This window comes from Notothenia coriiceps, unplaced genomic scaffold (assembly GCF_000735185.1).
Source record: "Notothenia coriiceps isolate Sejong01 unplaced genomic scaffold, NC01 NC01_scaffold00027432, whole genome shotgun sequence".
Lineage (NCBI taxonomy): Eukaryota > Metazoa > Chordata > Actinopteri > Perciformes > Nototheniidae > Notothenia > Notothenia coriiceps.
The window spans coordinates 6,099-18,456 of record NW_011360133.1 but is presented as its reverse complement, the minus strand read 5'-3'; the positions used below and the strand labels follow the sequence as shown (position 1 = coordinate 18,456).

Below are 12,358 nucleotides of genomic sequence, written 5' to 3'. Positions count from 1 at the left end.
ATGCTAACGTTTGTTGCGAGTGTGTGTGTGTGTGTGTGTGTGTGTGTGTGTGTGTGTGTGTGTGTGTGTGTGTGTGTGTGTGTGTGTGTGTGTGTGTGTGTGTGTGTGTGTGTGTGTGTGTGTGTGTGTGTGTGTGTGTGCGTGCGTGCGTGCGTGCGTGCGTGCGTGCGTGCGTGCGTGCGTGCGTGCGTGCGTGTGTGTGTGTGTGTGTGTGTGTGTGTGTGTGTGTGTGTGTGTGTGTGTGTGTGCGTGCGTGCGTGTGTGTGCGTGTGCGTGTCTATAAATACCACTTAAAGAGTTTGTCTTGCGTTTCAGAGAGGCAGCTGAAGCTGAAGCATGTGTTCCCTGCAGGGCTGAATCACACCCAACCAGCAGCTGAATCTTCTTCATCATCATCATCATCATCATCATCATCATCATCATCATCATCATCATCCTCACCATCATCATCATCATCATCATCATCATCATCATCATCAACATCCTTGGAGAGGCTGGTCCTTGGACACCTCCGGCCCCTTGTGAGACCATCAATGGACCCGCTGCAGTTCGCCTACCAGCCTGCCATCGGGGTGGATGACGCCGTCATCTACCTGCTGCAGAGGTCCCTCTCCCACCTGGAGAAGGCGGGGGGGCACTGTGAGGAACATGTTCTTTGATTTCTCCAGTGCCTCCGACACCATCCAGCCCCCGCTCCTGGGGGACAAGCTGCAGCTCTCGGGGGTGGATCATCACCTCACCTCCTGGATCCTGGACTACCTCACCAACCGCCCTCAGTACGTGAGGACCAGGGAGTGTCAATCAGACACCATCATCAGCAGTACGGGGGCCCCCCAGGGGACGGTGCGGGCACCGTTTCTCTTCACCCTCTACACTGCAGACTTCACCCACAACACTGCAACCTGTCACCTGCAGAAGTTCTCTAACGACTCCGCCATCGTTGGCCTCATCTCCAACGAGGACGACAGGGAGTACAGGGAGCTGACGCAGGACTTCACCCTCTGGTGCCAGAGGAACCACCTCCAGGGGAACCAGCTCCAGAGGAACCACCTCCAGAGGAAACACCTCCAGAAGAACCACCTCCAGAGGAACCTCCTCCAGAGGAAACACATCCAGAGGAACCACCTCCAGAGGAACCTCCTCCAGAGGAACCACCTCCAGAGGAACCACCTCCAGAGGAACCTCCTCCAGAGGAACCTCCTCCAGAGGAACCACCTCCAGAGGAACCTCCTCCAGAGGAACCACATCTGAGGAACCACCTCCAGAGGAAACACCTCCAGAAGAACCACCTCCAGAGGAACCTCCTCCAGAGGAAACACATCCAGAGGAACCACCTCCAGAGGAACCACCTCCAGAGGAACCCCCTCCAGAAGAACCACCTCCAGAGGAACCACCTTCAGAGGAACCCCCTCCAGAGGAACTTCCTCCAGAAGAACCTCCTCCAGAGGAACCACATCCGAGGAACCAGCTCCAGAGGAACCCCCTCCAGAGGAACCTCCTCCAGAAGAACCACCTTCAGAGGAACCCCCTCCAGAAGAACCTCCTCCAGAGGAACCACATCTGAGGAACCACCTCCAGAGGAACCACCTCCAGAGGAACCCCCTCCAGAAGAACCACCTCCAGAGGAACCCCCTCCAGAGGAACCTCCTCTAGAAGAACCACCTTCAGAGGAACCCCCTCCAGAAGAACCTCCTCCAGAGGAACCACATCCGAGGAACCAGCTCCAGAGGAACCAGCTCCAGAGGAACCACCTTCAGCTGAACGCAGCGAAGACCAAGGAGCTGGTGGTAGATTTCAGACGGCGCCAACACTCCCCCCCGACACCAGTGAACATCCAGGGAGCAGACATTGAGATTCTGAAATCTTACAAATACCTGGGTGTTCATCTGAACAATAAACTGGACTGGACTGATAATTATGCTGCTCTGTACAAGAAGGGACAGAGCAGAGTCTTTCTGCTGAGGGCTGGTCTTTCGGGGTGCAGGGGGCACTCCTTCAGACCTTCTTTGACTCTGTTGTGGCATCAGCCATTTTCTATGGTGCGGCCTGCCGGGGAAGCAGCATCTCGGTTGCTGACGGGAAGAGACTGAACAGGAAGAGACTGAACAGACTGGTAAGGAAGACCAGCTCTGTCCTGGGAAGTCCTTTGGACACTGTGGAGGTGGTGGGAGACAGGAGAATGGCAGCCAAGCTGTCCTCCCTGCTGGACAATATGTCCCACCCCCTCCAGGACACCCTGTCCTCACTGGCTGCTGCACCCCACCTGCCACACGGAGAGATACCGCAGGTCCTTCCTTCCTGCAGCGGTCAGACTTTACAACCAGCACTGCCCCTAGTAGACCCTCCTACACATACCACAACACAGACTATCACCCCTTTCTGCTAAATACCAATCAACTATGTGCAATATGTGCTATATGTGCAATATATAAATTATTATATACATATGCCATTAATAACTGTGTAACATATACCTGGCTGCTAAATCCTAAGAACTGTAACAGGATTTATATTTTGAAAAGTATTTTCTTTTTTTTTAACATATGTAACATTAAGCTGTCTGTGGCTCTTTCCTGCTGTAACAATGCAAATGTCCCCTCTGGAACTAATAAAGGTATTCTGATTTTGATTCGTCTGGTTCCCTGGTTCCCTTGTCTTGTTTTTTTTATACATGTTTTACACAATATTAAGATATTGAAGTTTTGATTTACGACATAAAATACATCAGTAATACCCCACTGGTGAATGTCTAAGCTTCTATGTGTCTTAAAAATGGAGGTTGACATTAGCCACCTTTAGCTTAGCATTGCTTAATGTGATGTTTATGTAGTTTGTTTCTAGCCTAACGTTAGCTCTTACACGTTTGCCTTTGCATTAATGCTTCAAACATCCAAAAAGTGGTGTTAATATATGGAGATTATACTTATTATCAAAGCCTGCAAGTATAAGTGTTTGCCAGATATCTTTTCCTCCAAAATTCCCAAAATCGAAAAATTCCATAGCTTTTTGTCACCTGAGCCTTTGCACTGCTTAAAATTCCTCCAAAATATTTCATCCCTACACAGCTCTATGGAAGAGGACAGATAATTAAAATCGGAAAATAAACAAAGACAGGAAGTAAAAACAGATATGACAAAGATTGAGAAACTTCAAAAATAAAACAGACATAATGAGTCTTTAAGTCATTGTTTTTGACAAAAATAATACCAGGTTCACAGATAAAGATGTCACGTTTAATCCCTCTTTCCTTAAACCCCACCAGGACTTCACGATGACCCTGTACCTCAGGCATTACTGGAAGGACGAGCGCCTGTCGTTCACCAGCAGCACCAATAAGAGCATGACGTTCGATGGCCGTCTGGTGAAGAAGATCTGGGTCCCTGATGTCTTCTTCGTCCACTCCAAGAGGTCCTTCATCCACGACACCACCACGGAGAACATCATGCTGCGGGTCTTTCCTGACGGACATGTCCTCTACAGCTTGAGGTGTGTAGCATTTCACCGTCTGAATGTTGGTCACAGGAACCCAGAGAAGCTATTAATAATATAGGAATACCTCCCTCATTGGAAATTATATGATTAAATGGTTGCTCTTGGCTGTTAAATTCCAAGTATTAATAATACCCAAGAAAACATAAAGTGTTGTCCTTTATTGGCTTAAAACTAAAAGCATAGTTTGCAGTAAGCTCGCTGTGCTGTATTGTTGGCTTGATTTTCATTAAGTAGGGTAGGCATAACATGCAAAACCACTATTTGATCTTGAAACAAAGAACAGATAACACCCATGATTTAGACCACATATGAGTCAGAAAAACATGACAGGACTATCTTTGTGGTAAAAGTCCTTCATTTTGTCTTCATTTTGTCTTCATTTTGCGGCCTTATTATCTCCTTCTGTTTAATATAAAGTGGGTCGCTCCGCTAAGCCTAAAGGAATTTCCTAATCTCTGCTTATTAGAGATTCTTCATGTCAATGCTACTTCAGGGTCTCTCTTAGGAATAACATTCTGGAATAAAACACTTCATTGGAATAGTTTCATTTGGAAACAATGTTGACACAAAGTGACTTTCCTTCAGACTGAGACAGACAGGGACCTTGTGTCTGTAAAGTGGTAATTTCAGAAAGAATTTCCATCCTCCAACAGACCCTGGTAATTGAAGGACTCGCCAAGACATTGCTTGTTTCACTATTGGACATTCAATACAATAATTCTGGTTTGTGATGTTTTATGTATGTGTGTTTGTAGGTAGCAAAGGCTCACATGAAGTCTCATTCAGAGCGACAAAAATGTTATGTTTGCATGTCATACTTAATGTAAAGTCTTCTATTAGCAACAGTTACATACAGTTATAGCACAAAAAAAATAATTTCTCTCCAGTTTTTCTAATATATCAACAAGACTGCTAACAGCAAAACCCTTAACAAAATAGGGCAGTGCAGGAATGAGTCCGAAAACCCAGAAATTAGTTAGCATTTACCACTTCCCGTTCTTTAAATGTGTTTTTGGTTTGATGCCTGAAATAAGGTCTGTGACAATAGCTTAAGAAGATTTCATATTTTGTTGTGAGGCATAAAATACGTCAATAAGTGTCTGAAGTCTATGTAAATATTTCTCTATATTTGTTAATTTTATAATAGATTTTAAAATGCTTTTTATAATAGTTCTATTTTTGTTACTTTAATTCTCTTACTGTATTTATGTATGCACCATAGGCATCAATTCAAATTCCTTGCGTGTATAAACCTACTTGATATTCTGATTCGGTTAAGCTAGATGTGTGTCACAGGTGTGCGTGGTGTGACTTTGAAAAGTTTATAATGATTTATAATGTGAAGCTGTGCCGACACAAAACAGCAGACAGAGCTAAAGGTCAACAATTAGGGAATTTGTTATAATGAACAATTTTAAAACTGATCTGAAATACAGAGGTTAAGAGGAAATAAAATGTCCCTGCAGAAAAAGAGTCCAAGCTCATAAACAAATAAAGATGGACTCCCCTGGAGGAGTGATGATGAACACAAAGAAATACTTCAAATATTAACAATAGAAACAGTTAAATAATTGAGCTTTTTTAAAATACAAAAAGTAAAAATGGATCCTGAGTTTATAACATGAGGTGGGTTCAGGCGGGAGTGGGAACCCGATCACAGACTCTTCCTACGTGTTGAGAGAAGAACATCGTGTGACCTGTGGTTTCTGCCCTGTCCAGATTAATGTGTCATTCAGTGCCAAAGATTAAAAGATAACATAAAGTAGATTTTTTTACCCAGGTCACAGAAAACAATAGAAAGACTCACAAAAGATAATAATGGAGGTATTTTCCAGTCACTGTTTGATTAGATTGAGAGACTCAGTGACATCATGACATAACACCCTGTTGACTGTGTGTCTCTGTGTGTCTCTGTGTGTCTCTGTGTCTCATCTGGACAGAGTGACAGTGACAGCAGCCTGTAACATGGACTTCAGCCGCTTCCCTCTGGACTCTCAGACCTGCTCCCTGGAGCTGGAGAGCTGTGAGTACCTCTCTGCTTCTCAAATCATAAAGGCTTCTTCCTGTGAGGGACCCGACCAAAACAAGAGGTCACATGGTTTTACTTCCATTCAGGGGGGGACCAAATCACTGCCACATCACTAGACCGTGGTGGAAAGTAACTAAGTACATTTGCTCAAGTACTGTACTTAATGTGAAGCACTTGTACTTTATCTGAGTATTTTCATTTTTTACTACTTTATACTTCTACTCTACATTTTGGAGCAAATTTCGTACTTTTCACTCCAATACATGTAGTTTATTTATTATTTATTTACTAGTTACTTTATCAATTATTATTTGTACACACAACACTTTTAAAATACGTTTAAAATATGTATATTTGCTATAGATTTAACCATCCAACATTATATTTAAGTATAGTAATACCATACAGTAGGTGGGTTAAGAGAAAATGAAGTGGCAACAATTTACTTTTTTATAAAAAAAAGATTTCACAGTTCCAAATTGTTAAATGTGAAGATTTTCTGCTTTTGCTTCAAAATATTTAAAGTTCTAAAAAGTTTTTTTCTGCATTGCAAAAGATAAAGTATAGGATCATGACAGGAATCATGTTAACTCATGCTTTAACATTCTGTTTAATTGATCTTGTTATATCCGTAGAAACAAAGAATAAATAATCTGTTATTTTTTAACTTCATGTAGAGGTAGGACCCTTTGAATATGTATAGAGATTAACGCAAACTGTCAGTACAGATATTTGAAATAAGGACAGACTGTAAAGCAGAAAAAAAAACACAAAATTAGGACAGGGAACTAGCCAAGGCACATATACCTAAACAATACCCAAACACACAGACACACACACATATACATTCCTATATTACCAACAGTGGACTGTCATGCTCCCACAACATGTGTTAACTGCTTTTATTTATTAAGCAGAAATACAGTTAAAGGCAGTCTGCCACTATATAAATGGGTGAAGTAAGTCATTAATTGTAAATCAATGTAATCTGGAAAACACAAGCTTCTCTAAACTTGAACAGATGGCATACCATGCTGCAGGTTTATTAAAATGCATGGCCAATGAAAACAAACAAAACAAGTGAATACAAGTCTGCCGACACATTGTATGCCATCAGCTATTCTGGGCATATTTAACTGATTCTTAGACTGGTCAAAAACATATTTTCCTCTAGACTAGTCAATGCGTGTCTTGACTCTAACAACAGACGGACCACCTACAGATTACAATGGAGAGCTGTTCCTATGTACCTGCAAGTTAACTACTTAAAGAAGCCCTGTCCTGCTGCTTCCCTGTAAAGTGTTATATAGGTTTTTGTGCATGTAAATGGTCTGCAAACAAGGATAACATCCCTATATTCCCTCATGTGTGGGAGTTTCTCTCCCACAAATGAAAATGAGCATAATAGTGTCCCAACACAAAAAAAAGGACATTCAGATATCAAAATGGTTATAAAGTCTGATGTTTAAATATATTGATATGTTTAAATTAATAGAAGGGAATGAGCTCATAAATGACATAGCAGTTGGAACTGAAAAATAGTTTACTTCTGAAAGGCTGTTTCATAAAAATGGACAACAATTTGTCATGAGCCATTTATTAGAAGCCTTGTTGGAGATGCGTTATTGCGTCTTAGAGTGAATCTGATTGGTTGCTGTGGTGTCCAGACGCCTACACAGATGAAGACCTGATGCTGTACTGGAAGAGCGGGGATGAGTCTCTGAGTACCGACGATAAGATCTCTCTGTCTCAGTTCCTCATCCAGAAGTTCCACACCACGTCTCGCCTGGCCTTCTACAGCAGCACGGGTACACAAACACACACACACACACACACACCCACACACACACACACACACACACACACACACACACACACACACACACATACATATTTCCAGTCTCTCTTAAACACAGTCGTTATTTTCTATTTTCTTGATTTTCATAGTTTTACCTCTTTTTTTATAATCTCATTATGACTTTGGAATATTTTCTGGTTGCAAACATGTCAATAAAGCATATTTAATTGAATTGGCTTGTAAATCTCAACTTTCTTGGAACTGTTTTTGGTCTCCACCGTCTCCTGAAAGAAAATATCTTATTTTTAGCTTACATGCACACAAACACAAAGACATGCATAAAAAGCTCAGACATGAAGTTATGTCTTCATTTGTGAATGGTTCTTGTTAGACGTTGTTCTTGCGTGCAATATCAGGATATTATGCAAATTACTGTGTCCCAAATAACCATGTCAGAATCAGAATACCTTTATTCTTCCAACAGAGGGGAAATGTACATTACAACAAAAGTATAGAGGCAAAAGAGAAAAATATTAATTAAGAGGCATGCATAAAATATCAAAAAAAGAAATTACACAATTTTAAAAAAAAGTACACATCAAGGTGGTAACAATAAGTAACAGTATTTTTAAAAATAACAAAATAAGTGAACAAATAAAGGTCTACAGTCAACAAACATAAATATTGCGGATATTTTTGACACCATGGTCGTCCCTCTATGTTACGACTGGGGCACACACGAAAATGATAGGACCCAAATGCACGACTCCAGACAAAAGATGATTCAAAAAATGAATTGACTTAAGGTGATAAGCAAGGCAATACAAACACTCGTGTAAAGCAAGGACTCCAAAAAATGAGTTTACAAAAAACTAACTTAAATTCACAGTAGCTCAGATAACAACTGGCTGACAAGTATCATAAGGGTCGAAACGATCTGGCACTTGGCACAGAGAAAACACAGAATAAATACACACACAAGGGGCTCTACAGGTGCAAACAATAAGGGCGGGGAGGTAATCAGGTCAGTGAACACACATGGGTAGGAGTCGAACTACCTGAAATGAGAAAGGAGATTATCAAAGTAAAACAGGAAATGACAGACAACAAAAAAGGGTTAGCAGACGCGGACTTGACGATATGAACTAAACAGAGAAATAATACAAAAAAATCTGATGAGACACAACACTGTAGCTCCAAACTCAGGACAAATGATACATCTGAGATCTGAGGAGGATATTTACCAAGAATATTTGGGGAAAATAGAAACATTGAGTATGAGTCAAGAGAGAAGCCCTTTAGCAGCCATAGTGATGATACTTTGAGCAAAGTAAGAAACGAGGCGACGTTGATAGAGACAAAGTGTTGGGGGGATATATGTGTCAACAGAAGCAGTCATTGAAAACCATCCCACAATACTCCACTTTAGTCTTTTTTTTTTTTACTGTTGACATAATTAATACAAAGTCGTGCATTGATTTAACAGCGGTTCAGTTACTAAACAGAAATCATTGTATTTTAGATTATGTTACCAGGGATTTCAAATAATTTAAACCATGCAAATAGAGACAGAGAGAAGAGAGAGGAACACTGAACTTTGAAGTTAGAAAGTGATTTACATAACATTATTCAAAATAAATATGAAAGAGGCAGGAATATCAATGACAGACAGGAAAACAAATCAGTAAAATGTCATTTAAATAAGTAATGGTAATCAAGTCTTGAAAGTTGTTTTAAACTTAAATTAGACGATCCAATTTCCAATATTACATCATAACTAAAAATATAGTATTTTATATGGAAATGAGGACAGCCAATGGAAGGATAGCAACTGTCCCTACAGCGTTTCGAATCATCTTCAAACACAGAGCAGCTCCCCTGCTGAGGTGGGACGAGATGATTGACAGCAGCAGTGAAGACAAAGAATTAAGGATTCATTTCACACCACTTTCAAATTATACAATCTTCAAAGTATGACCATGATTTCTCCATGTGCATGAACCCATTCACACAGAAATCTGTGTGTTTTGGTGCCGTTACATTCATTTAATATCATGAGAATCACAATCGGTTTTATTACCAAGTAGGTTTACACATATGAATTTGCCTTGATGTAAATGGTGCATACAAAGACACAGAAGGAAGAATACATGGCAAGAAAAGTACTATTACGCAAAAAAACGCAAAAAAACGCAAAGAAAACATAACAAAAATCATCCATTCCCCATCAGTAGGTGGTGCTCGTCCCAAAACAGAAGCAATACAAAAAAACACCTCTGACAAATCATAATCCAATTGGACTCTACTTAAAACTTTATTTTTTACAGAAAATCTAATAATGTGAGAAACTGAGTAGAGTACAATAGAATAAAATAAGACACATACTATATTCAAAGTCAAGAGCTGTGCAGATTTAAAAATAGGTAGTGTGGAGCAATAGTAATTACATTATTCTCAAGGTAACGAAAAGGATACTCTGTGTTTTAATAAGCACATTGACCCTGTCTTGTGGTACCAGTTTGTTCATTTTGGAATCTTTGCTTGATCTTGAACTTGTTGTGTTTCAGGCTGGTACAATCGTCTGTACATCAACTTCACGCTGCGCCGCTACATCTTCTTCTTCCTGCTGCAGACATATTTCCCCGCCACGCTCATGGTGATGCTCTCATGGGTGTCCTTCTGGATCGACCGCCGCGCTGTGCCGGCCAGAGTCTCCCTGGGTAAGAAATGTGTTTTTAAAAACTTGTGTCAAATGTCTTTTGAAGAGATTTGGGTGCCCCCGGTCAGATGGGACTGTGGGATGATGAAAGCTGGCTGTGACATGGCTCCACACATTTGGAACAAACCCCCCCCACTGAGGTCCTCTCATGGCTCATACATTTGGCTGTACGAAGGTTGTGATATTTGTATACCTGATCTATAACTTCAATGCAGTTTGTTTTTCTCTTTTCTATTGGTAATATACGTATAATCCAGTGGCGGCCGGCCCATAGGGGCGCTAGGGGCGCCGCCCCACCTCTTCCCACATGTTTGATTGTCATTAAAAATATAATTAATTAAAAAAAATATATATATAATTAACAAGGTAAATATTACATAGTTGGTATCAGTAAAATGTATAATCTACAATAAAATGTCTTTTAAAATTGTTTTACGATGTAAACTCAAGTTAGTAAAACATGCCGCGGACCTCCTACAACCATTTTAACTTTCTTTTTCCCAAGGGTGGGGACTGACATTATATTATATTTTTTCGGGAACTAAATTGAATTGTAGAGACCAGAGGATAACTAGACTCTATATAATGATTTCTTATCGTCTAAATTAAACTTCGTAATATCGTGTCGTAAACAGTCGCCCTACCATATAATGCGTCCAAAAAAAGGACGAAGCTTCATCAAGAGAGAAACAAGTGGTATGGACACAAAACGTAGTGACTAAATATAGGAAGCTACAACAACACACACAACAGTAGAAACCAGTAAATGACATTGTTACATTTTCTAAGAAGGTGTAACGAGGAAATTCTCACTTGTCGTCCGTGTGTCGACGATTGTCACGATTCTACGATTGCCGACGATTGTAGGAGATGTGACCTTTGACTAGTCAACTGAAAATTAATGTAACAGTGTATGACATAAACGGATATCACTCTTACTTCGTCATGTTTTACATAAGTTATAAAACAAATATAACAAATAGATAAATGATTAGTGTCCCTATATGACATGAAAAAGATACACTTAAGACATATATCAACGACGATCATAGTTAATATAACAAATTAAACCCAAAAATGTAACATAAGAATGATATATATGAACAGCAGTTACATGTAAAGAAACACACATGACACGACCTCTGTTTTATTACAGGGTTATAACCTATTTAATTTCATATAATAAGTCTACTATGAGTTTGGAATCCTGTAAAATCCCCTGCATAAGGTCGTCATCCTAATTATGTGTACCACGATGGTGACTCATAAACACCGTCTTCTTGCACACATAAAGCCTAACCTAATCTTAAGATGGTCACCGCCGACCACCTTTATAAAAAACCACCCCGATACCTGTTATCCCTGGTTTTGGTAATGATCCGCCGGGACCCCTAAGAGGTGGCCTTCATTATAAACTCCTTTAATGGTGAGAATTTTAATACTGAAGACCACTACACATAAAAGTTCAACAATGACTACTTAAGAAGGTTTTGAGCACGTTGTCATGTCATCCGGGTGTGTTTGACGTCTTGTGACCACGAAACCTTCTGAGTTACTAAATTAAGGGTAAAATTTGTCCTCTGATTGATGCTTGTAACCACGCACGCACACACGCACACCACACGCACACAATATGAACGGTTGGAGGGCTAAAAGCGCCTTGAGGGTCTAAAGAACGGGAGGGGCAAGAGTTGAGGGCCCCGGTATAAAGAGGGTGTAAAGGAGTGCTAAAGACTGGTTTTAAGTCTAATATGAGTGCTTACAAAGGTGAGACTGAAAATTATGTCGATGTGGTTAACAAACCAAAGGCTACCATCACGCAGAGAAATCGTCGTGTGCGTTGAGTTCAAACTCTCCCACTCCTTCTACTTTTGACTTGTTCTTGGCTGTTGAGGTGGGAGGCGAGTGAGGAAAGGACATTTATGTCCAGGTCGGGAGTGTATACGAGGTACCACAGTGTCCGTAACGGGAATGTTGATGTTATCGTATCTACATTTACAATTAGATGTGAGGCCGCCAGGTGATCGTGGCCTCAGTGGACGTCTGCGTGGTAGGAGCGTTGATGAGCATCGCAGTGGAACCTATGTTTCAGGTTTTGTTGAGTGTCTGTGTATCCGGTCCCGCGACTGTCCCGCGGGAAACTCGTAGTCTAGACTGCTGCGACTAACCGATTTTAATACAAAGCCGCCGTATCAAATGTCTATCGTTGTCAGTCGAACAACCGACGACGACAAGACCGACTCCCGAGAAAGAATCGCGGGTCTGCTCTCTCCATTACTATGGTGCGACGCCGGTCCGTCCTTTGTACACTGAATAGTCA

The 12,358-nt window shown here is 40.9% G+C and overlaps 2 protein-coding genes across 2 annotated transcripts in view; one reads left to right on the top strand and one right to left on the bottom strand.

Moving 5' to 3' along the window:
- Positions 1-530: 530 nt before the first annotated feature.
- LOC104957586 (uncharacterized) lies at positions 531-2,024 on the bottom strand. Its single transcript, XM_010785229.1, has 6 exons — positions 1,734-2,024; positions 1,573-1,644; positions 1,466-1,498; positions 1,126-1,227; positions 910-1,035; positions 531-617 (listed from the first exon to the last, which is right to left on the bottom strand). The coding sequence occupies exons 1-6, from the start codon at positions 2,022-2,024 to the stop codon at positions 531-533; spliced, it is 711 nt and encodes a 236-aa protein (XP_010783531.1).
- Positions 2,025-3,267: 1,243 nt separating this feature from the next.
- LOC104957585 (gamma-aminobutyric acid receptor subunit rho-2) overlaps positions 3,268-12,358 on the top strand; it is a gene marked incomplete at its 3' end in the record, with an annotated part of 14,036 nt that continues 4,945 nt past the window's right edge. Inside the window, exons 1-4 of the mRNA XM_010785228.1 lie at positions 3,268-3,486; positions 5,433-5,515; positions 7,189-7,329; positions 9,887-10,039. Of these exons, the coding sequence (XP_010783530.1) occupies positions 3,272-3,486; positions 5,433-5,515; positions 7,189-7,329; positions 9,887-10,039 (592 nt within the window). The remainder of the gene's footprint in view (positions 3,487-5,432; positions 5,516-7,188; positions 7,330-9,886; positions 10,040-12,358) is intronic.

Coding starts and splice junctions, on each gene's coding strand:
- LOC104957586 (XM_010785229.1), bottom strand. CDS start 2,024: ATGCCACAACAGAGTCAAAGAAGGTCTGAAGGAGTGCCCCCTGCACCC. Junction 1,036..1,125: donor TGGAGGAGGTTCCTCTGGAG/GTGGTTCCTCTG, acceptor GTTCCTCTGGAG/CTGGTTCCCCTGGAGGTGGT. Junction 618..909: donor TCGTTAGAGAACTTCTGCAG/GTGACAGGTTGC, acceptor CGCCTTCTCCAG/GTGGGAGAGGGACCTCTGCA.